Here is a 19,347-nt window from a genome sequence, read left to right as displayed (position 1 = left end):
GTTGATGGAAAAAATATTGTGGTACCTCCATACAATGTAATACTACTCAATAATATTAAGAAAGAAATCACTGATATATGCAACAACATGGATGAATTCCAAATACATTATTCTAAGTGAAAGATGATGGCCACAAGAGGGCTCATACTGAATATTAATGTCCCTAATTATGACATTCCAAAATGACAGAAGTACAGGGCCAGAAAACAAGTGGTTGCCTGAAGGTGGAGGGAAGGGACTGACTGCAAAGGGGCATGAGGGAACCTTCCGGGTGATGGAAATGTTCTATTATCTATATCACCTTCCGGGTCATGGTGGTATTACTTGGCTGTATACATTCGTTGAAATTCATCAGCTGTACACCTAAGAATGGTAACATTTCTTTGTATGTAAACTATATGTCAATAAAACAGACTTTAAGAAGATTAAAATTCTATAATGTAAGTCTGTCTAGGATTTTTTTTTTTCAGGAATACAAATAATATTAAGTGAGAAAGAAATACACAGCAGCTACTCCAGATACTGTTCACCAGACAGCAGGGCTTTCACCTAAAGCCTAGCTACTCAAATTGTGGTCCAGAGATCAGAAGCATCAAACAGCATTGCCCTGAGAGCTTCTAAGAAATGCCAACTCTTAGGTCGCAACCTAGATCCACTGAATCCAAATATGCATATTATCAGGAGCTCCAGGTGAGTCCTATGTACAATACACTTAGTATATGCTCACTTCTACTGCTACAACACATTAAGAAGACAATCAACCACAGAACTCACCTGTCCATATAAATGATCTGAGGAAATTCCAGCTTATTGTGAATTTTCTCTGGCTGACCAAGGGACTGATTGAACTCAAATCTTGAGAGTTCAAAGGTCAACACTGGAGGTAGTTTTGTAAACCAACGCTATGTCAGGAGTAGAAATGCGGGAGAGAAAAGTTAATTTTAGGAAATAGTAATAGCCAGATTTAAACTATCCCTCATCAGACTTTCTTCCTTTGGTAATCAAACTCATACTAGAGTTCTTTTTTTTTTTTTTTTTTAATTCCAAACAGTAAAATGACCACTTAGAATCATGCCTTCTTAGAGAATATGGTTAAACACTTCTCAAGACTCCAAATTTACAAGCCAGTGAACAACATTTTAACTCAACTATCATCTTCAGAAATGACGACCCTTAAATACGTGAACTTCACCAAGAATCTACACATCATTCACTGCATCATCAGTATTCAAGAGGTTTAAAACCTGGAGAAAATGGCTAGCCTAACCAAAGAATTAGAAATTGTCCAGAAAGATTAATATGTGTACATATACTATATACTATTTATTTATAGTCTATTAACCATAATTTGAATCCCCTTTATTTCTAAAAAGGAAACTTGAAATAGCTTCATGATTATGAGTTCTGAAGTTTCTGAGAAAATCTCTGAGTTCCAAGAACTTACAGATCTCACAAAGGACTTAGTCAAATCAACCTATAATGTTGCCTTGAGTTTCAAGAACAGAAAGCACTGAATTATAAAGAAGATCTCAACTGCCACTGATGGTAGATGAGGAAAAAGCTAAACCAGGAAAGGCGTTTCTGTTCAATTCACCTGTATGCCAGAGGTCTGTATGAACAGCTTTAAAATGTTCCCTTTACCAAAGGTGCAAACAGCTATATTCCCTCCACATACCCTTGTCAGCATGAGGTGAATCCAGACAGCCTGCCTGACCACCTCAGAGCTATACCTAAATAGGCACTATTTTCTTTTTTTTTTTTAATAGAGAGGTCCCATTCTTGAATAGAGGTCTCCAGAGGTCTAAGTCACTAATGAACAGTCCTTGCCTTTTGTAAGAGCAAGCATCAGCTCTGCACAGATGGCACAGATGACATGCCTCCCAATCAGGAATTAATACTTTCCTTGGAAAGCTAGGGAGGCAGTAGCTCTCTCCCAGTTCCAACACTGCTCTACAGCTAATGCACTTTTGACAAGGCTCATGTCAAGCTCCCTATTTAATTTAAGAAAGATTTTCTTTCTCTTGTAAGTAATTACTGAGTTGGACTCATATAAGGCACAATTCTGTTCAAAATGTATGATGAAAGGAGAATAATCCAAGCTGTGTGGTGTTGGCAATTATGCTACAATGTAACTAATTCTTAATGGGAACTTGGGAGATATTAATTACCCTTGCTTGCCCTGTAATTCCCCCTTTCTTTCCAACCCACAAAAATAAATAAATGAATCTTACATTTAAAAAATTTTAAAGCAAAGGCAGAATTTACAACTGAGAAAAGTAAACACTATAAGAGGGAAAATATTCTAAACGGCATACCATAGGAGTTAATCACTGTACTTTTACCCTCCGAAAATATGGAGGCAGTGGTTCTCCCTACTCAGGTACAGGTAGGCTTCAACAGAAAGAGAGAAACTTGATCATACTTAAAACGTCAGAAGCAGCATACAACCTTTATACGATTAACTCAAATTCATACAAGAATTTATTCATCAAACACTAAGACTCACTAACTCTTATCAACTCATGAGAGACTTCAGACTAGTTCAAGTCCTGTTAGTGTAAAGTTAGTTAATATGTGATGTGAAAACAGTCTGCCCAAAAGCTCAGTCCTATTTAACTGGCTTTGTCTTGGCAAAGCAAATAAAAATATCCAACTCACCTCTTGTCCGTATTTCACTGAATGATCGGAAGGAAGCAGCTCAATGTCACCCTCCACCATGGCCCCTTCCAAACATTCGTCTAAGTTGCGATAACCATTTACCTGAAGGGGATACTGGCCGAAGGTCTCATTGTTACAAAAGGGCTTCCCTAGGCAAAGAAACAGATTGCTTTTTTAAAGACATCACTACTGCTATCGAAAGCTTTTTTCCTGGCACCACAGAGACATTATCTTCTTAATTCAGCAACTTGCTGAGAACTGGTTAGAAGTATACTTAGCCGGGATGGCTACCTCTAACGAACCAGCGGATCCAGGCATAGATCATTAACAACTGCTAACATCACAAAAAGAAAGACAACCAACTATGCCTCCTGATCAAAGACGGTCCCACCACCTGTGAATTAGTCTTGACTAATTAAAAAGCCTTACCTGAATCTGGTCAAACTCTAGATCCAACTATCAAGTTACAAAAAGAGGAGCAAAGAGGAACATGTTAAACTGTATCACAGATACGCAAGCAGCAAAATTTTAGACTGTAGAGAATATAAGAGAACAAACAACCTAATTTCTTAAAAAATATATTTCAAGGAAGAAAGAATGGAGGGAAGGGACAGTCTGTAGATTTTGAAAAGAACTTAAAAGACCAATCATAAATGAACCACATTTGCATCCTGATTAAAACAAACTGTAAAAAAGTATACATATGGGGAAGTGTATTTATTTTTACATATGTAAAATTATATATTTATATACACATGAAATTGTAAAACAAATTGGGCGTTTGAACACTTGACTAGTTATATGATATCAAGAAATGCTGTTTTTTGGGAGTGACAGTGGATTAGATATTTTTTTTTGGCCACATGGCACGGCATGCGGAATCTTAGTTCCCTGACCAGGGATTGAACTGATGCCCCCTGCAGTGGAAGCACAGAGTCTTAACCCCTGGACCACCAGGGAAGTCCCTGGATTAGATTGTTTTACAAAGGCTATCAGAGGGGTAAAAGAAGACAGGTGTTAGATGGAGAATGATTGGCCATGTGTCCAACATGCAGCTTAGATAAGCCCCTAGAGTAGACACACTTTTGGCAGCCTGGCTCAATGAAACCTTGAGATTAGATAAAACAACAGAGAAAACTGATTAACATCAGTGTGTGTCTGACATTAATACCAGATTTAGGCTGTGCAAATATTACAGAATTCAATATAGCAACTCTGAGACGAACACTGTGCCCATTTTACAGATGAAGAGACTGAGGATCCAGGATCTCATGTAATTTGTCCACAATCACACACATACTAAGAGGCAAAACAAGTATTCAGACCTGCATTTGTCTGACTCTCAAGCCATTTCACAGTAATACAGATGTGGTCAGAAGTCTAGAATTAACATTTAGAGCAGAGAATTTACCTTCATGAATCCCTTCAGTGAGGAAAGTACCGTAGAATAGCTGCACCATTGGATTTTCAGATTTGTTCCTGGGATTGCTGCTTTTAAAACAAGGAAACAATTCTGTATCATTTGGATCAGATAAGCAATACATTAAGCCAAACCACCATTCAAAAGCAAAAATAATACATTTTCATCAACCCTCAAAGATCTAAGTATGCTCCAAAATAAGTAACGGATTAGTTCAGTTCAAAAACTCATTGAATAGCCAGGACATGGAAGCAACCTAAGTGTCCATTGACAGATGAATGGATAAAGAAGATGCGGCACATATATACAATGGAATATTACTCAGCCATAAAAAGAAACGAAATTGAGTTATTTGTAGTGAGGTGGATGGACCTAGAGTCTGTCATACAGAGTGAAGCAAGTCGGAAAGAGAAAAACAAATACCGTATGGTAACACATTATATATGGAATCTAAAGAAAAAAATAAAATGGTTATGAAGTACCTAGGGGCAGGACAGGAATAAAGATGCAGATGTAGAGAATGGACTTGAGGACACGGGGAGGGGGAAGGGTAAGCTGGGACGAAGTGACAGAGTGGCATGGACTTATACATACTACCAAAATAGATAGCTAGCAGGAAGCAGCCGCATAGCACAGGGAGATCAGCTCGGTGCTTTGTGACCACCTAGAAGGGTGGGATAGGGAAGGTGGGAGGGAGACGCAAGAGGGAGGAGATATGGGGATATATGTATATGTATAGCTGATTCACTTTGTTGTACAGCAGAAACTAACACACCATTGTAAAGCAATTATACTACAATAAAGATGTTAAAGAAAATTAAAATTAAACAAACAAAAAAACCCCTCATTAAACAAGTGTATGCCCAGCACTGTACCAAATTCTGGAGACACAAAGGCAATACAGGCATGATCCCTGGACTTACAGAACTGAAAGTCTAATAGGGGAGTCATACATGCAAATACATGTGTGTGTGTACATTCAATATATACATCTATATCCAGTGACAGAAATATATAAGGTATAGAAGTCATATAAAAGTAAGAATGAACCCTCTTGTGCAGTTTTCCAAATGAATATGAAAATGTTTTCCTGGTGGCACAATAGAGATGGAATGAAAACAGCTTATTTCTATAAGCCTATCTTAAATTAACTATGTAAGATGTTATTTGGAAAGCTGTTTTATGAGTTTTAAAAAAAAACTTAGGAAGCAAGTATCTCTGCATCTGTATTTGGCAAGGGCTATTTATAGTCTTTGCTTTGAATTTTACTTCTGTCAGTGACAGAAATAATTCAATGTATTCATATTATACCTCCATTCTCACATCAAGGATTGATTTGTATCTTTCAATACTTTTACAGCACAGGTGATGACTTTTAAAAAGTTAATAGTTATGACCCTTTTAGAAAAAAAGTTACAGGTTAATATGATTATCTACAGGGGGAAAACCAAAGGCAAGGGGGATAAACAATGACAAATATGAGTGGTTACCCCACAGGGTTTGGTAAAAATCAGCAATTTCTACTTGAGAAGAATAACTTCCCCCCAAATCATAATTCTTACTGGCCCGCTGTGAGTAGGAAGGATGTACAAACAAATCCTCAACACTCACTTAACATTAACAGCTAGCTGGAATGCGTCCTCTAGCCAATCCAGGAGCTTGTGTGTGAATTCACTCACATCTTGCTGTAACAGACGCACAAATTGCATAAGAGTTAGACCCAACAGTATACTTAGGGAAATGAAAATTTGCCCTTATCCCACCAATGATTAAGATTCTATTACTACAAAGGATTTCTTTCTCAGGTCCAAATATCGTGAAGATACAAGGAATATTGGAACCCAGCTGCTGCAGACAACACACAAGACCCACTGGGCGATTTCTGACTAGGAGGAAATGGGAACACTACCCCTTCCAGCCACATCTATTTGTAACAAACAAAATCTTCCAGTTTGGCCTTTAAAAAAAGGTCCAAAGAACAGACTGAAGTCCTCTAGAACAATATGAGATCTGAATGGAGAAAGGAAACCTTTATGAAATGTTTTGAGAATTTTGTAGAACTGCAGGACCTTTAGACAAATAGAGAAAAAAAGTAATTTTATGAAGAAGAAGCTGCTCTAATAGTGATAGCTTTGATCTGAATAGGAGGTAGGGAAAGGAACGTACTAGAGTCTAGAAGAGAAAGACTGCTCAGAAAAGCTACTGAACTCAGGTTTAGATCGTTTTAAAAATAGGATTTCTATGTGGGCCATTCCAAGACAAAGGTGCAGACAAAGGATAGACTTTCCTTTTCTCGGTGACCCTCTGCCATGATTTACCGAGATATTTTCCAATCTCCTCCTTTCTACTTCAACAGCCCCTGGAAAATTCTATTCTTTCTACTATTTTTTCTTCTTTCCTTTAAAAGAGCCAGCCTCCCCCACACAACATGTACATGCACACACGTTTTTTTTTTTACTTGTTCCTTAGGCATTACAAAGGGCAAAAGCAGGCACCCGGCGTCCTGCATAGTCATGTTCATAGCTCATGACACAGCTGAAACAAGGGTACATCACAGTAGTAGTAACAAGGCATCACTGCAAACTCCAGAGTCGAGGGAAAGAACGAGGACTACGGGCTTCTGTACCTGCTGCTCCTCAGGCGATCGGAATGCTCCCTTTAAGAGGTCCAGGGCTGCTGAAGGGTCTACAAACTTGCGATTTGATCCCATCATCAGAGCAAACAGATACTGAAGCTCCTGCATAAACACGATATTTCTCTTTTCCTGCAGGGAAGATAGTGATGTGTACTCTTATAACCTCATATTTGGAAAATGTGAACACATAAAGAAAAAAGTCGTCAACAATCTCTCCCTAATTTATATTTACAAAGTTCTAGATTGGAATCAGGTCTCAAACTGTTACAGGTACTCTGATAAAGTCTGTGTAGGGGACTGCCCTAAACTCGAGAATATCCATGTAGAAGCCAGAGAGAGAATAATGTCAGAGAGCAAAAGTGTTTATTTTCTAAAACCGCTGCCATCCCTCCTTTTGGGAAAGGCATCACCAAGGGAAATCCTGGGAAGGGTTGGTTAGCTCTCGGCAGGAGGCTATATCCTTTGGCAAGAATGGACTAAAGACTCTTCTAAGAAGGCCCAGGCCTCCCGGCATCAGGTCATCCACTCTGCACCCCTCAGCGCAAGCGACTAAAGGAGCCTGAAGAAGGTGCAAACAGAACAGGGATTTCTAAACCTCCCACCCAGAGGCAGAAAAGCTGAGGCCATCAGGGTGACCTGCCACTTTCTTAGAACTGTTTTCCTAATTTTATTCCTGCTTAACTTTACATTATTCCTTGTCACAAAGAAAGAAAAAGAGCCATTTGGAAATGAAAACAAATGTTGTACAAGCCAAAGAGCGTCACAGTAACCAGCTTTAACCAAAATTAAAAGGCCTTTGGGAAGAATGGGACTAAACAACAGTGAAGATTCCTTGACACCAATTTACCGTGTGACTTGGACAATTTTCAAGTACGTTCTGTGGTAGGCTATAGCTGAGGACAAGTCTTCGGAATTCAGGCAATTGAAACAGAGACTGAAATAAAGAAATGGATTAATAGCCTTTCTTTCAAAATAACTGCAGCAAAAAAATATTTTTTACCTTAAAAGTATGTATAACTGTCAACCTAGTAATTCTACTTCTACTATGTCTAAGGAAATAATAATGGCTACGCATAAAAATTTCGCCGAAAGAATGTTAATCCTTTTCAGGAAAAAAACAGAAAAAACCTAATGGCTAGCAGGAAAAGATTAAATAAACTATAGTACATCTGTATAACAGATTATTATATAGTCATTAAAATAATACTGTAGAAACAATGTTTTCATAAAAGGACAACTACACAGTAAAAATGAATGATCAAGAGCTACATGTATCAAAATAGAGGTATCTCAGAAACATTCTGTGTGAGAAAAAGGTGTAGAAAGATAGAGTATTATATTGTTCATTAGAAGTTTAATCATATAAAACAACATGGTACACTGTTTAGGGTTACATACACCTGTGGTTGTATCTGTGGTGAAGGGGGTGGTATGACGGGCGATGGGTACAATGGGGACTTAACAGTACAGGGATTTGAGACATTTCTTTCTAAAGCTGGTGGTGAGTACAGCGGTGTTTACTATTCGCCACTCTTTGTCTTAAATACCGTATTTTAAGAAATTTTAATAGATATCTCCTGGCTGGCAGAATTAGGGAAAGGAATTCCTTTTTACTGTTTGTAAATCATACATTTTTCCAACTAGGAATATCTTTTGAAAGTTAATGTTTTAAAAAATCTCTTGTATGAATATAACTCCTCATCCCAACATAATGCTCAGATGACAAACCCCTCCAGCCCACAGGCTGGAACTCCTGAAGCAGCATCCTGGGTGGCCTGTAAGCCTCCGACTCCCCTCACTCCACTACAAGCTCTACTGGGATTCAGCCAATACGAGGAGTGTACACCTGGGCTGGGAACTTAAGTCAGGTTAGGATGTGATACCAAAATTCTACCTGGAGCCAGGGCTGGGATGCTCCGCTCTACAGGCAGCCCAGTCTCTTCTCCTCCCACCTCCCAGGTCTACCTAGCGCATCTCCGTTCCTCCTGGTTTCGTCCCTACTCGGCTGACTACCCCATAGCACGTTCCAGGACTTCTGTTCTACCTTGAGAAAAATGGCTTTACGTTCTCAAGTCCCTTCACTCCACCTCCTCACCTTCACCAAAATCTGGCTTTTCCCCAAGACGCTATTATTCTTAAAAACTACAACCGTGTGAGCTAATATTACTCATTTCCCAAACCAATATCAACTTCATCCTCCAACATCTGCTTCTTCTCCTGTAGTCTCTGTATCACTAACGACACCCTCCTCCTCCAGGCATCAGAGTTTAGAACTTCAGAATAATCGTTGACTCCTTTCCCTTTATCAACCACTTACATCCAGGAAGAAGTCCCTTGCACTCCGCCTCTGGGGCGCTGTTTGATTCATAACCACCTCCTCTCTATCAGTCTCTATCACCTGCTCTAATCAGACTCCCATCACTGCTCACCTGGATCACGGCACAGCGCCTCCCAGCCTCTAGAACCTCCTCTGTACCCGCCCACTCTCCACACAGGTCCTTCTAACTATCTTTCTAATGTAACCAAAATAAAGCACCTGATTCACTGAAGACTGTCATACGGTGAGAGCTCTGCCATCCCAAGTCTGTCATCCTTACTAGGTGACTTTGGTCAGTACCCAATCCACAGGACATCCTGTCAGCTCTGCCTTGGGAATAAATCAAGATTCCAACCTCTTCTCTATTTCCAAGGCTACCAGCCTGGTCCAGGGCAGCACGGCCTCTCAGTGATGACTGCAGCGGCCCCCTCCATAGGTCTCTCCACTTTGTATCCACGGCCCTTCCATTCTGCTCTCCTCACAGTGGCCAGAGGGAGCCTTTTAAAACTCGAGTCAGCGTCCATTACTCCTCTGCTCAGAACCCTCATGACTCCCCATCTCACTCAGAGCAAAAGACAAGTTACCTCTCCAACCCCACCTCCAGGGATCCTTGCCTCTGCTCCTAGCGTTCCAGCCACTCGGGACTCTGATGTCCTGTGAACACGCCAAGCTCACTCCCACCTTGTGGCCACTGTTTGGTGCTTTCCCTTCTCTGTGGAATGTTCTCCCCCGACAGCTGCCTGGCTCACTCCCTCGCCTGCTGCGTCCCGGGCATTTGCTCCACTCTCATCCCCTCGCGAGGCCTAACCTCACATCGTAGTTTATGTTGGAACCCGCTCCCGTCCCTGCTGCAGCAATTCCAATCTCCCTTACCCTGCTCTCTTTTCTATCACACTGACCAGAGTTTAACATATTATATAAACATCTATGTAGTTAACTAGTTAGTTTTTCAACTATTTATTGATTCCTATTTCAACTATTTATCTTCTATTTATTGTTCCTTGTCTGCCTTGCCTCACAAGAATCTAAATCCCTAAGGGCAAGGCTCTGTCTTGGTTTGGTTCACTCCTATATCTCAAGGGCTTAGAACAGTGCTAGGCACACAGCAGGAGTCCAATTCACATTTTCTGAGGGAACACAGGTACTTTTGTTCAGCCGAGGGACCCCCCAGCTCCCTGAGCATCTTACCTCTCATGACCTATTCCTCCACTCCATCTCTACATACCCAGGATATGTCAATACCTGGAAACACTGCCACTTCTCAGATCACAAATTCAGAAAAACCTCCTCTTGAACCATAACCTGTCTTCTGGCTCATTTGTTCAATGACCCACAGGACACCTGTGCTTTGATGTCATCAGGAACCCAAGCAAACAGACCTCTTTCCTGTCCTCCCTTCCTGTTTTCATTTCTCCCTCCCCAGCTTTGACTCCGTGGTCTCTACCCATCTTTCATTAAATTCTCAAACTGCTCTTTTTTTTTTTTTAAACAATCTCTTAGTTTTTATTTATTTATGTATTTATTTATTTGGTTGCACCAGGTCTTAGTTGCAGCATGCGGCCTCCTTAGTTATGGTATGCGAACTCCTAGTTGTAGCATGCATGTGGGATCTAGTTCCCCAGACCAGGGATTGAACCCGGACCCCCTGCTTTGGGAGCGTGGCATCTTATCCACTGCGCTGCGCCACCAGGGAAGTCCCTCAAACCGCTCTTTTGTCCTTTCATCATACCCAGCAAATCCTCCAACTTAAATGAATTTAATTTTCCACTGAAGCGTTTTGGAGCACTGCTAAGAGAAAAAGTCCCGATCAAACAGGACATGTGGATACCACTATACATTTAAGGTCTACAACCTCAAGTAGACCTTCACATTTTCAGAAATCCCACCATTGTATTCTGGCGCCAACTGGTTTCCCGCTGTTTACAACAACAATTTTAAACTTTCACTCCCTTTAAAACCTGATTCTGTCACTCTTCCACTCTGCCTCAAAAAATGGCTGCTTATTTCAGAGGAAAAAACGACTACTAGGAACTATTTCAACTTTAATTTGCAGTCATCATTTCCTCCTTGTCCTCTCCCGTTACCCTCTTGCCCTCTTGCTGTTGGAGGCCAAGCCCTCCCCACACGCCCTGCTCTCTGTCCTGTCCTCCCATGCTCTCTCAGAAGCCTTTCTCAGTCATCCCCTCCACAGGCTTGCTCCTTTCGCCAGCTCTCACAGGAGGGAAGTGAATCCAGGGAAGGGTCTCGGTCTCAATCTCAATCTCTCCCTCTCTCGCAAAAGGAAAGAACTGACTCGTGTCCCGCATTCCCCAGGACCTTCCTACATCCTATTCTCAATGCAGAGGCCAGTGGTCCTCTTAAAATGGAAGTAGGATCGCAGCACTTGTCTGCTCCAGACCTTCCAATACTTTCCCACCTCACGTGATTCCTGAACCCTCATCACGACCCCAAGCTCCCCCCGCCACCTCCACCACCTCCCTGCACTCACAGCTGTCTGCTCCCCGTCCTCGATCACTCGATCCAGTTCCAGCCTTCTTCCTATTTCTCAGCTCCTGACCTGAGTCTCTGTACTTGCTGTTCCCCGTCTGCAGTGTCCTCTATATAATTATATGAAACATTCTTCACGGAACTACATGGCTCATTCCCTCGCCTAAGTCAGGCCTCTACTCAGATGCCCACCTTAGCAGAAAGGCCATACCTAACCCCCCTACATAAACAGCACCCCTTCCCGCTCTAGCTGAACCCTTTCTAGCCCCTCTTGCCCTCATTCATTCATCTTTATAGCACTTATCGCCATCTGATATATATTTTGTTTCCCGTCTGTCCCACTCTTTTCCAAGTAAACTCCATGGGAGTGAGGGCTTTGTTTTATCCACTGCTGTTTCCCCAGTGCTAGAACAGTCCAGGCACACGGTAAGCTGAAGGAACCCATGGATTTTATGTGTGGAAACGGAGGGTTCCGTTTCTGGCTAAGTAGCTGGGTCGGTGTCAAGCACTGTGAAGGAGAAGCTTGCAGGGCGGGGTCAAGTGCTGCACCGCAGCCAGGTCAAGTTGAAGAGGCAACACACTCCCCAGGGGAATCCATCCTCCAGCTTGGCTTTATCACCATCTACGTGCTACTGATTCCCCGAACTATATCTGCAGCCCAGATCTTTTTACTGAGCAACAGATTCACATAGATAACTGCCTACACGGTATCTCCACGTGGACCCTCAGACTCAGCATGTATAAAACTAACTGAAATCCCCCGTTTAACACTCAAACAAATTATTCCTCCTCCAGTGTTAAATGGCACCATCGTCCACCTGGTACCTCAAGCTAGAAACCTTGCAGTCTTTCTCAGCCCCTCCTGCACAGATCCCTACCCGGTTGCTTACCAAATCCTACAGATCTGATCTCCTAAATACCTCGTGAACGCTTTGACTCCTCCCTTCCATGGATTATGCCACTTCTCCATTCCAGGCCGCCATCATTTCCTTCCTGCCTGGTCATCTATGATAGCCTCCCAAAGACTGATTTCTCCTTGTTAACTCTTGCTCTGCTGTAATACAGCATTCACTAAATGCTTATCCAAAACACCTCCTCAACCTATTTACAACCACAGAAGATTCTGTTTTCACTACTGACCAATTTAGACACAAGAGCATCTAGGTCCAAAACACAAGAAAGCAACCAAAACATGATAATGCCATGGGGAAAACCCTCCAGTTTTATTTATCTGTTTCCGTTTTTTTAAAGCTATGTTTCTCACATTTCAGTTTAATAAATTACAAAATCGTTTCCAGAAGACACAGTTGTCTCTTAATACCATACCTGAATAACAGCACTAAACCAGCACGTATTGCCAACGTTTTTCAGCCCAACGGGCCAACCATCAACTCGCCTCCAGTCGTTGGGATTGGGATTTTCTCCCCAGACTTCACAGCGTTTTCTCTTTGAGCGTTTAGTTTCTGCAGAGGTTGCCTCGTGCATCCTATATCGTGCCAACATACCACACATCAAAAAGAAAAGAGTTAAACAACAATATACTATATGGAGGATGTAGGTAAGCTGTCATGGGTAATTCAAAATGCCAGATAAACTATTTACTGGGTAACCACTGGCTATATAATAACTAGAAGGTTGCAACGTAAGTGAAAAGGTTTAAACATCGAGTGGTTAATCCTGCCATAACAGAGATTATTACTAACAAGGGCCCTGATGGAACTGAGTTGAGACTCAAGACTATTTATGGCTACCGTATTAAAAGTTTTACATTTCAACAATAGTGCCTTATCTCAGACCTTGCCACTGGAAGAGGCAAGAGAGACACTCAGCTAAAGATAAGAGCCTCGAAATTGCTTAGCACACAAACCATGGCCCTATGTTTCCCTGAAAGAAACAACTTGGCAGTATGAGGGCATAAACGTGTCTGGAAACTGACTGGCCACCACTGGAACTGGATATCTGTGAACAATACCAGACAATCACCAAATCAGTACCAATGCAAAACATATATCCCCCTAGTCCTAGGGGAGCTGAGTGATAACTTTCATTTTCAATAGCCAACAACAAAACATTCAAAGTTTACAAAGGCTCAAAGTTAATAAAGAGAATACATATTTATCAGATATTTGCCCTAGACGGTTTTTTCTCCCCTAGCAAATGTGAACTACAAAACCTTGCAGGCTTCTACTCGACTCAAAGACCACAGGCTGCAATAATACCCTTATCATATTTAGCTTCTTCAAAAGTGAACCAAAGAGTAAGTAAGCTAATGTGAATTTAAATGTTCTCATAAAACAAATTTCATTTAGGTGCAATTAAAGAAGCTTGGCAGAACTGTTTCACAGAGATACTGCCTTTGACCTACACACTAATGTGCAGAGCAAAGATTATAAATTAAATCAATAACCTGTTAAGATCTCGTCCATCAGCTTGAATTTTGGGGGACTCCAGCAGACTCAAAGCAATGGCGGCCTGAAGATCATCTTTGTTATCATGAGTAAGGTCTATTACTTCTGTAAGATAAATAGAAATTTAATTAGTCTACATGCAGGAAACATTGCCTTTCTGTTTGTATTGTAGGAAAAAAGGTAAAAGCATTCACAAAATTAGATACACTCCCTAGCTCTCAATACAATGGCTCATCTGGGTAAAAACAACTTTATTACTCTATGCTAGAGTCAAATGAATAACTTACAGCTACACTGTAACCTTATGATTAGCTAATAGTACAGTAATAACAAGCTGCTAAAATGCAATGAATCAAATACCCCCTTTTGCAGTCTTACTTCACAGAGTCAGAAATATATCCCATACCTGTAGGTTAAATAGTCTCTTTACTTATCATTGTAAAATATCAGCTAAAAGTTGAACATTCAAGGAATGGATATTTTCAATCTCACACAAACTATTCTAGAGAACAGAGAATATACTCCTCAACTCATTTTATGAAGTCAGCATAACACCTTGGTATATCACAAACCAATCAAGAACAGTAAGAGAGAGGAAAAATGACAAACTCACGCATGATCACAGATGCAAAGAGCCTGAATAAAAGCAAATAGAATCCTGCTAACACACCAAAAAAGATTATACAGTAAGACCAAGCTGAATTCACTGTAGGAATGAAAAACTGAGTTAATGTTAGAAAATAGACCAGTAAAATCCACTATCTTAACAGTTAAAGGAAAAAATGATCATCTCAATAGATCCAGAAAAAGTATTTTATAACATTCAACCTCCATTAAGGAATAAAAACTCCAAGCCAAGTAGGAAGAGAAAAGAATATTTTTAGACTGAGAAAGAATATCCATGGAAAGCCCACAGCAAACTTTACACTTAATTGTGAAATGTTAACACACATTTCCTTTAAAACCAAGACTAAGACAAAGCTGTCTGTTGTGAGGGCTTTTATTCACCATGGTTCTGAAAGTTCCAGGCAGTGCAATAAGAAAATAAAATAAATTTAAAAAAATAATAAAGATTGCAAAATAAGAAACAAATCTGTCATAATTCACAGATAATGATCACCTACGAGGGAAACCCAAAATAATCTATGGAAAATAGTTATAATTAATAAGAGATGGTTAACACCATTGTAAAGCAATTATACTCCAATAAAGATGTAAAAAAAAAAATGAGATAGTTAGATAAAAGATCAATCAACAAAAGTTGAATGAATTTCTATACATGAGCAATGAAATACTTAATTTATAAAGAAAAAAACCACAAAGAACACAAAGCTAAAAATCAAGACCTTGTGCTACCGGCATAAGAACAAACATATGGATCGATGGAACAGAATCAGTGGGACTGAATTGACAGTCCAGGAATAAACCTCACAGTTACAGTCAACTGATTTTTAACACAGGTACCAAGACAATTCAATAGGGAAAGAGTGACTTTTAACCCCTCCTTCACATCATTTACAAAAATGAACCCAAAGTGGATCAAGCCCTCAAGATAAGAGCTAAAACTACAAAACTCTTAGAAGTAAACAGGTATATCTTCATGACCTTGGATTAGACAATGGCATCTTCGAGATGACAATCAAAGCACAAGCAGTGAAAGAAAAAATTGGTAAATCTGACATCATCAAATAAAAATCTTTGGGCTTCAAAGGACACCATCAGGATAGTGAAAAGACAACCCACAGAATGAAAGAAAAATTTTGCAAATCATGTATCTAGTAAGGAACCTATATACAGAATACATAAACTCCTGCAACTGAATAATAAAAAGACAAACAGCCCAACTTTCAAAATAGGAAAAGAATTTCATTAGACATTTCTCCAAAGAAGATACACAAATGGCCAATAAGCACATGAAAAGCTGCTCCACATCGTTAGCCATTAAGGAAATGCAAATCAAAACCACAATGAGATTAACATTTCACACCCACTTGGACAGCTAAATAACAAGTGTTGGTGAAGATGTAGAGAAATTAGAACCTTGTGTAGTGCTGGTGGGAATGTAAAATGGTGCAGCTGCTGTGGAAGTTAGAAGAATGGAGGCTGGCAGTTCTTCAAAAAGTTAAGCATAGAAAGTTTCATGACATGGATTTCTTGGACATGACACCAAAAGCACCGACAAAAACAAAAATCAACAAATGGGACTAAACCAAACTTAAAAACTTTAAAGCATGAAAGGACACAATCAAAAGCGTCAAAAGGCAACCTACAGAATAGGAGAAAATATTTGCCAATCATGTATCTGATAAAGGGTTAATATCCAGAGTATATAAAGAACTCCTACAACCCAACAACAACAAAAAATCAACTAATCTGATTTTAAAATGGGCAAAAGACTTGAACAGACATTTCTCCAAAGATGATGTAATATGGATAACAGACATATGAAAACATGCTCAATGTCACTAATCATCAAAGAAAATGCAAATTAAAACCACGATGTGATAATGCCTCCCATCCATTAGAATGGCTATCAAAAAAACAAAAACCAGAAAATAACAAGCATTGGTGAGGATGTGGAGAAATTGGAACCCTTTTGCACTGTTGGCAGGATTATAAAATGGTGCAAGTGCTACGGGAAACAGTGTGGAGGTTCCCGTACTTTTTAAAAAATTAAAAGCAGAACTACCATATCATCGAGCAATCTCACTTCAGGGAATATATCCAAAATGAAAAACCAGGGTCTCAAAGAGCTGTTTGCACATCCACGTTCAAATGGCACTATTCACAAAAGCCAAGAGGTGGAAGCAACCCAAATATCCATTGACGGATAAATGGATAAACAAAATTTGGTATATACATACAATGGAGTATTATTCAACCTTAAATAGGAAGGAACTTCTAACGTGCATCTGAATGAACTTTGAAGACATTATGCTAAGTGAAATAACTAAAGAACAAATACTGTAAGATACCACTTATATAAGGTACTTAGAGTAGTCAAAATCATAGAAAACAGAAAGTAGAATGGTGGTTGCTAGGAGCTGCGGGACGGGGTAATGGGGAGTTACTGTTTAATGGGTAGAGTTTCAGTATTGCAAGACAAAAAAAGAGTTCTGGAGATGAATGGTGGTGATGGTTGCACAATGACATCAATGTACATAATACCACTGAACTTAAGATGGTTATGATAGTAACTTTTATGTGTTGTGTATTTTACCATAATAAAAAAAATTGAAAAGAAAAAAAAAAGGAAATCCTGTCACATGCCATTGCATGGATGAACATTGAGGACATTATGTTAGGTGAAATAAGCTAGTCACAAAAAAATAAATACTGTATGATTCCACTTATATGAGGTATCTAAAGTAGTCAAATTCACAGAAACAGAAAGCAGAAGGTTGTTACTGGGGGCGGGGAGGGAGCAAAGGGTTGTTTAATGGGAATAAAGTTTCAGATTCATAAAATGAAAAAGTTCTAGAGATCTTTTATACAATAATGTGAATATACTTAACACTACTGAACTGTACACTTAAAAATGGTTAAAATGTGGGACTTCCCTAGCAGTCCAGTGGTTAAGACTCTACTTCTACTGCAGGGGGCAGGGTTCAATCCCTGCTCAGGGAACTAAGACCCAGCATGCCACATGGCGTGGCCAATAAATAAATAAATTAATTAATTAAAACTGATGCAAAAAAAAAAATCCATGATGAAAAAATTTTTTAAAAAGGTTAAAATGTAAATTTTATGTTAATGTGTTTTTTTAACTACAATTTAAAAAAAAGAATTCCAACTAATAAATTATGAAGTAATGATAGATAAAATATTGCCATTTTGAAATCTCCAATAAAATAAAGAACCTAAGCAATCATCACCAATAGTGGCTGGAAATACTAGGTGGGGAATTTTATGATAAATTAATCAAACTAACAATCTGAACACACTAACAATTTTAACAACACAAAAAGAGGGTGACCAGACATTATTTTCTTCTTGATACGACAAAATAGAAGAAATACACACAACACTACCTATGACTTTGTCATGCCAGATAAGCATCTAAATTAATAGGAAAGACAGAGGACATAAAAATCCATTAAAGGATACCACAGGAATGCAATCATGTGGTATCATGCAAATCCTGTCATGTGTGAAACATGACAGAACAAAGGACTTTATTTCTTCTAACATTAAACTGCAAGAAAAAAAGAGAGGGGGACTATATAGATAAAAGGGATCTTAAAAAACATTTCAAACATACTTTAATGTTTTCATTTTATGTGGATCATTATTCTCACAAACCAATTACAAACATATTGTTAGTGAGACAATCAGGGAAATTTCTACACTGGTATTTGACGAGATTAAGAAATTGTTATTAATTTTTAAGTGTGATAATATTGTTGCAGTTATGAAAAAAGAGTCCTCCTTTAGAATTTTTTTTTTAAGTTAAACACAGAATTGTTATATGACCTAGCAATTCCACTCCTAGGTATATACCCCAAAGAATTAAAAACAGATACTCAATGAAATAGAATGGAAAACATGAAAATCGGATATAACACAGAGCTAATACTGCAAATCAGTGGGTAAGTATAGCCTATTCAATAAAAGGTCCTGGACCAACTGAATAGCTGGAGGAAGTGGGGGGGTGGATCGAACCATATTTCTATCTTATGCCTTACCAAGATAATTCATTTCAGATGAATTAAAGATTTAAATGTGAAAAGCAAAACATTACAATTTTAGAAGAAAATATAACAGAATATCCTATAACTTCACAATATAGGAGTTCTTAAACAAAAAACACAAACCATAGCAGAAGATTAATAAATGAAAGCTATTTGTTAGTTCGTCACCATAGTGTAAAAACACAAGTCATCAACACGGAGAAGGTATCTGCAACACCCAAGTCCAGAAAAATGGGTTAACATCAAGAATATAAGGTCATTATCAATAAGAACATCAAGAATCAATAAAAAGAGGCAAACAAACAGAAAAACCAGCAGAAGACACGAAGAGAAATTTCACATGAGGAAACATGAATGGTCAAAAGGGAAAAGATGCTCAATCTCATAATTTAATTTTTAAAAATTCTAATTAAAAACAAGATTATCATTTCATATCAAAAAGACAGGCAACAATTTTACAATCTAACAAATTTGAGAGCAAGAGTTACCCTCAAACCCTGTTAGTGGGAGTATAAATATGTAAAAAAATCACTTTGGGGACTTCCCTGGTGGCACAGTGGTTAAGACTCCGCACTCCCAATGCAGGGGGCCCAGGTTCGATCCCTGGCCAGGGAAATAGATCCCACATGCATGCCGCAACTAAGAGTTCGCATGCCACAATTAAGGAGCCCGCCTGCCGCAACTAAAGGAGCCCACGGGCTGCAGCTAAGGAGCCTACATGCCGCGACTAA

General features: G+C 39.3%; 1 protein-coding gene across 14 annotated transcripts in view; it reads right to left on the bottom strand.

The window, feature by feature from the left end:
- USP28 (ubiquitin specific peptidase 28) overlaps window positions 1-19,347 on the bottom strand; it is a 56,487-nt gene that overhangs the window by 20,932 nt on the left and 16,208 nt on the right. For 9 of the 14 annotated variants that reach the window (XM_036860173.1, XM_036860170.1, XM_036860175.1 and 6 more), the window contains 8 exons: window positions 13,925-14,030; window positions 12,844-13,003; window positions 7,561-7,647; window positions 6,705-6,842; window positions 5,690-5,763; window positions 4,070-4,149; window positions 2,659-2,807; window positions 775-902 (listed from right to left, as the gene is read on the bottom strand). In XM_036860173.1, the coding sequence (XP_036716068.1) occupies window positions 775-902; window positions 2,659-2,807; window positions 4,070-4,149; window positions 5,690-5,763; window positions 6,705-6,842; window positions 7,561-7,647; window positions 12,844-13,003; window positions 13,925-14,030 (922 nt within the window). Of the gene's footprint in view, window positions 1-774; window positions 903-2,315; window positions 2,392-2,658; window positions 2,808-4,069; window positions 4,150-5,689; window positions 5,764-6,704; window positions 6,843-7,560; window positions 7,648-12,843; window positions 13,004-13,924; window positions 14,031-19,347 lie in introns of those variants that run through there. The other 5 variants (XM_036860179.1, XM_036860169.1, XM_036860182.1 and 2 more) reach the window with 3 other exon arrangements.

Source organism: Balaenoptera musculus, chromosome 8 (assembly GCF_009873245.2).
Source record: "Balaenoptera musculus isolate JJ_BM4_2016_0621 chromosome 8, mBalMus1.pri.v3, whole genome shotgun sequence".
Taxonomy (NCBI): Eukaryota; Metazoa; Chordata; class Mammalia; order Artiodactyla; family Balaenopteridae; genus Balaenoptera; species Balaenoptera musculus.
Note: the sequence above shows the minus strand (reverse complement) of the source record. Positions and strands in the feature narration are given on the sequence as shown.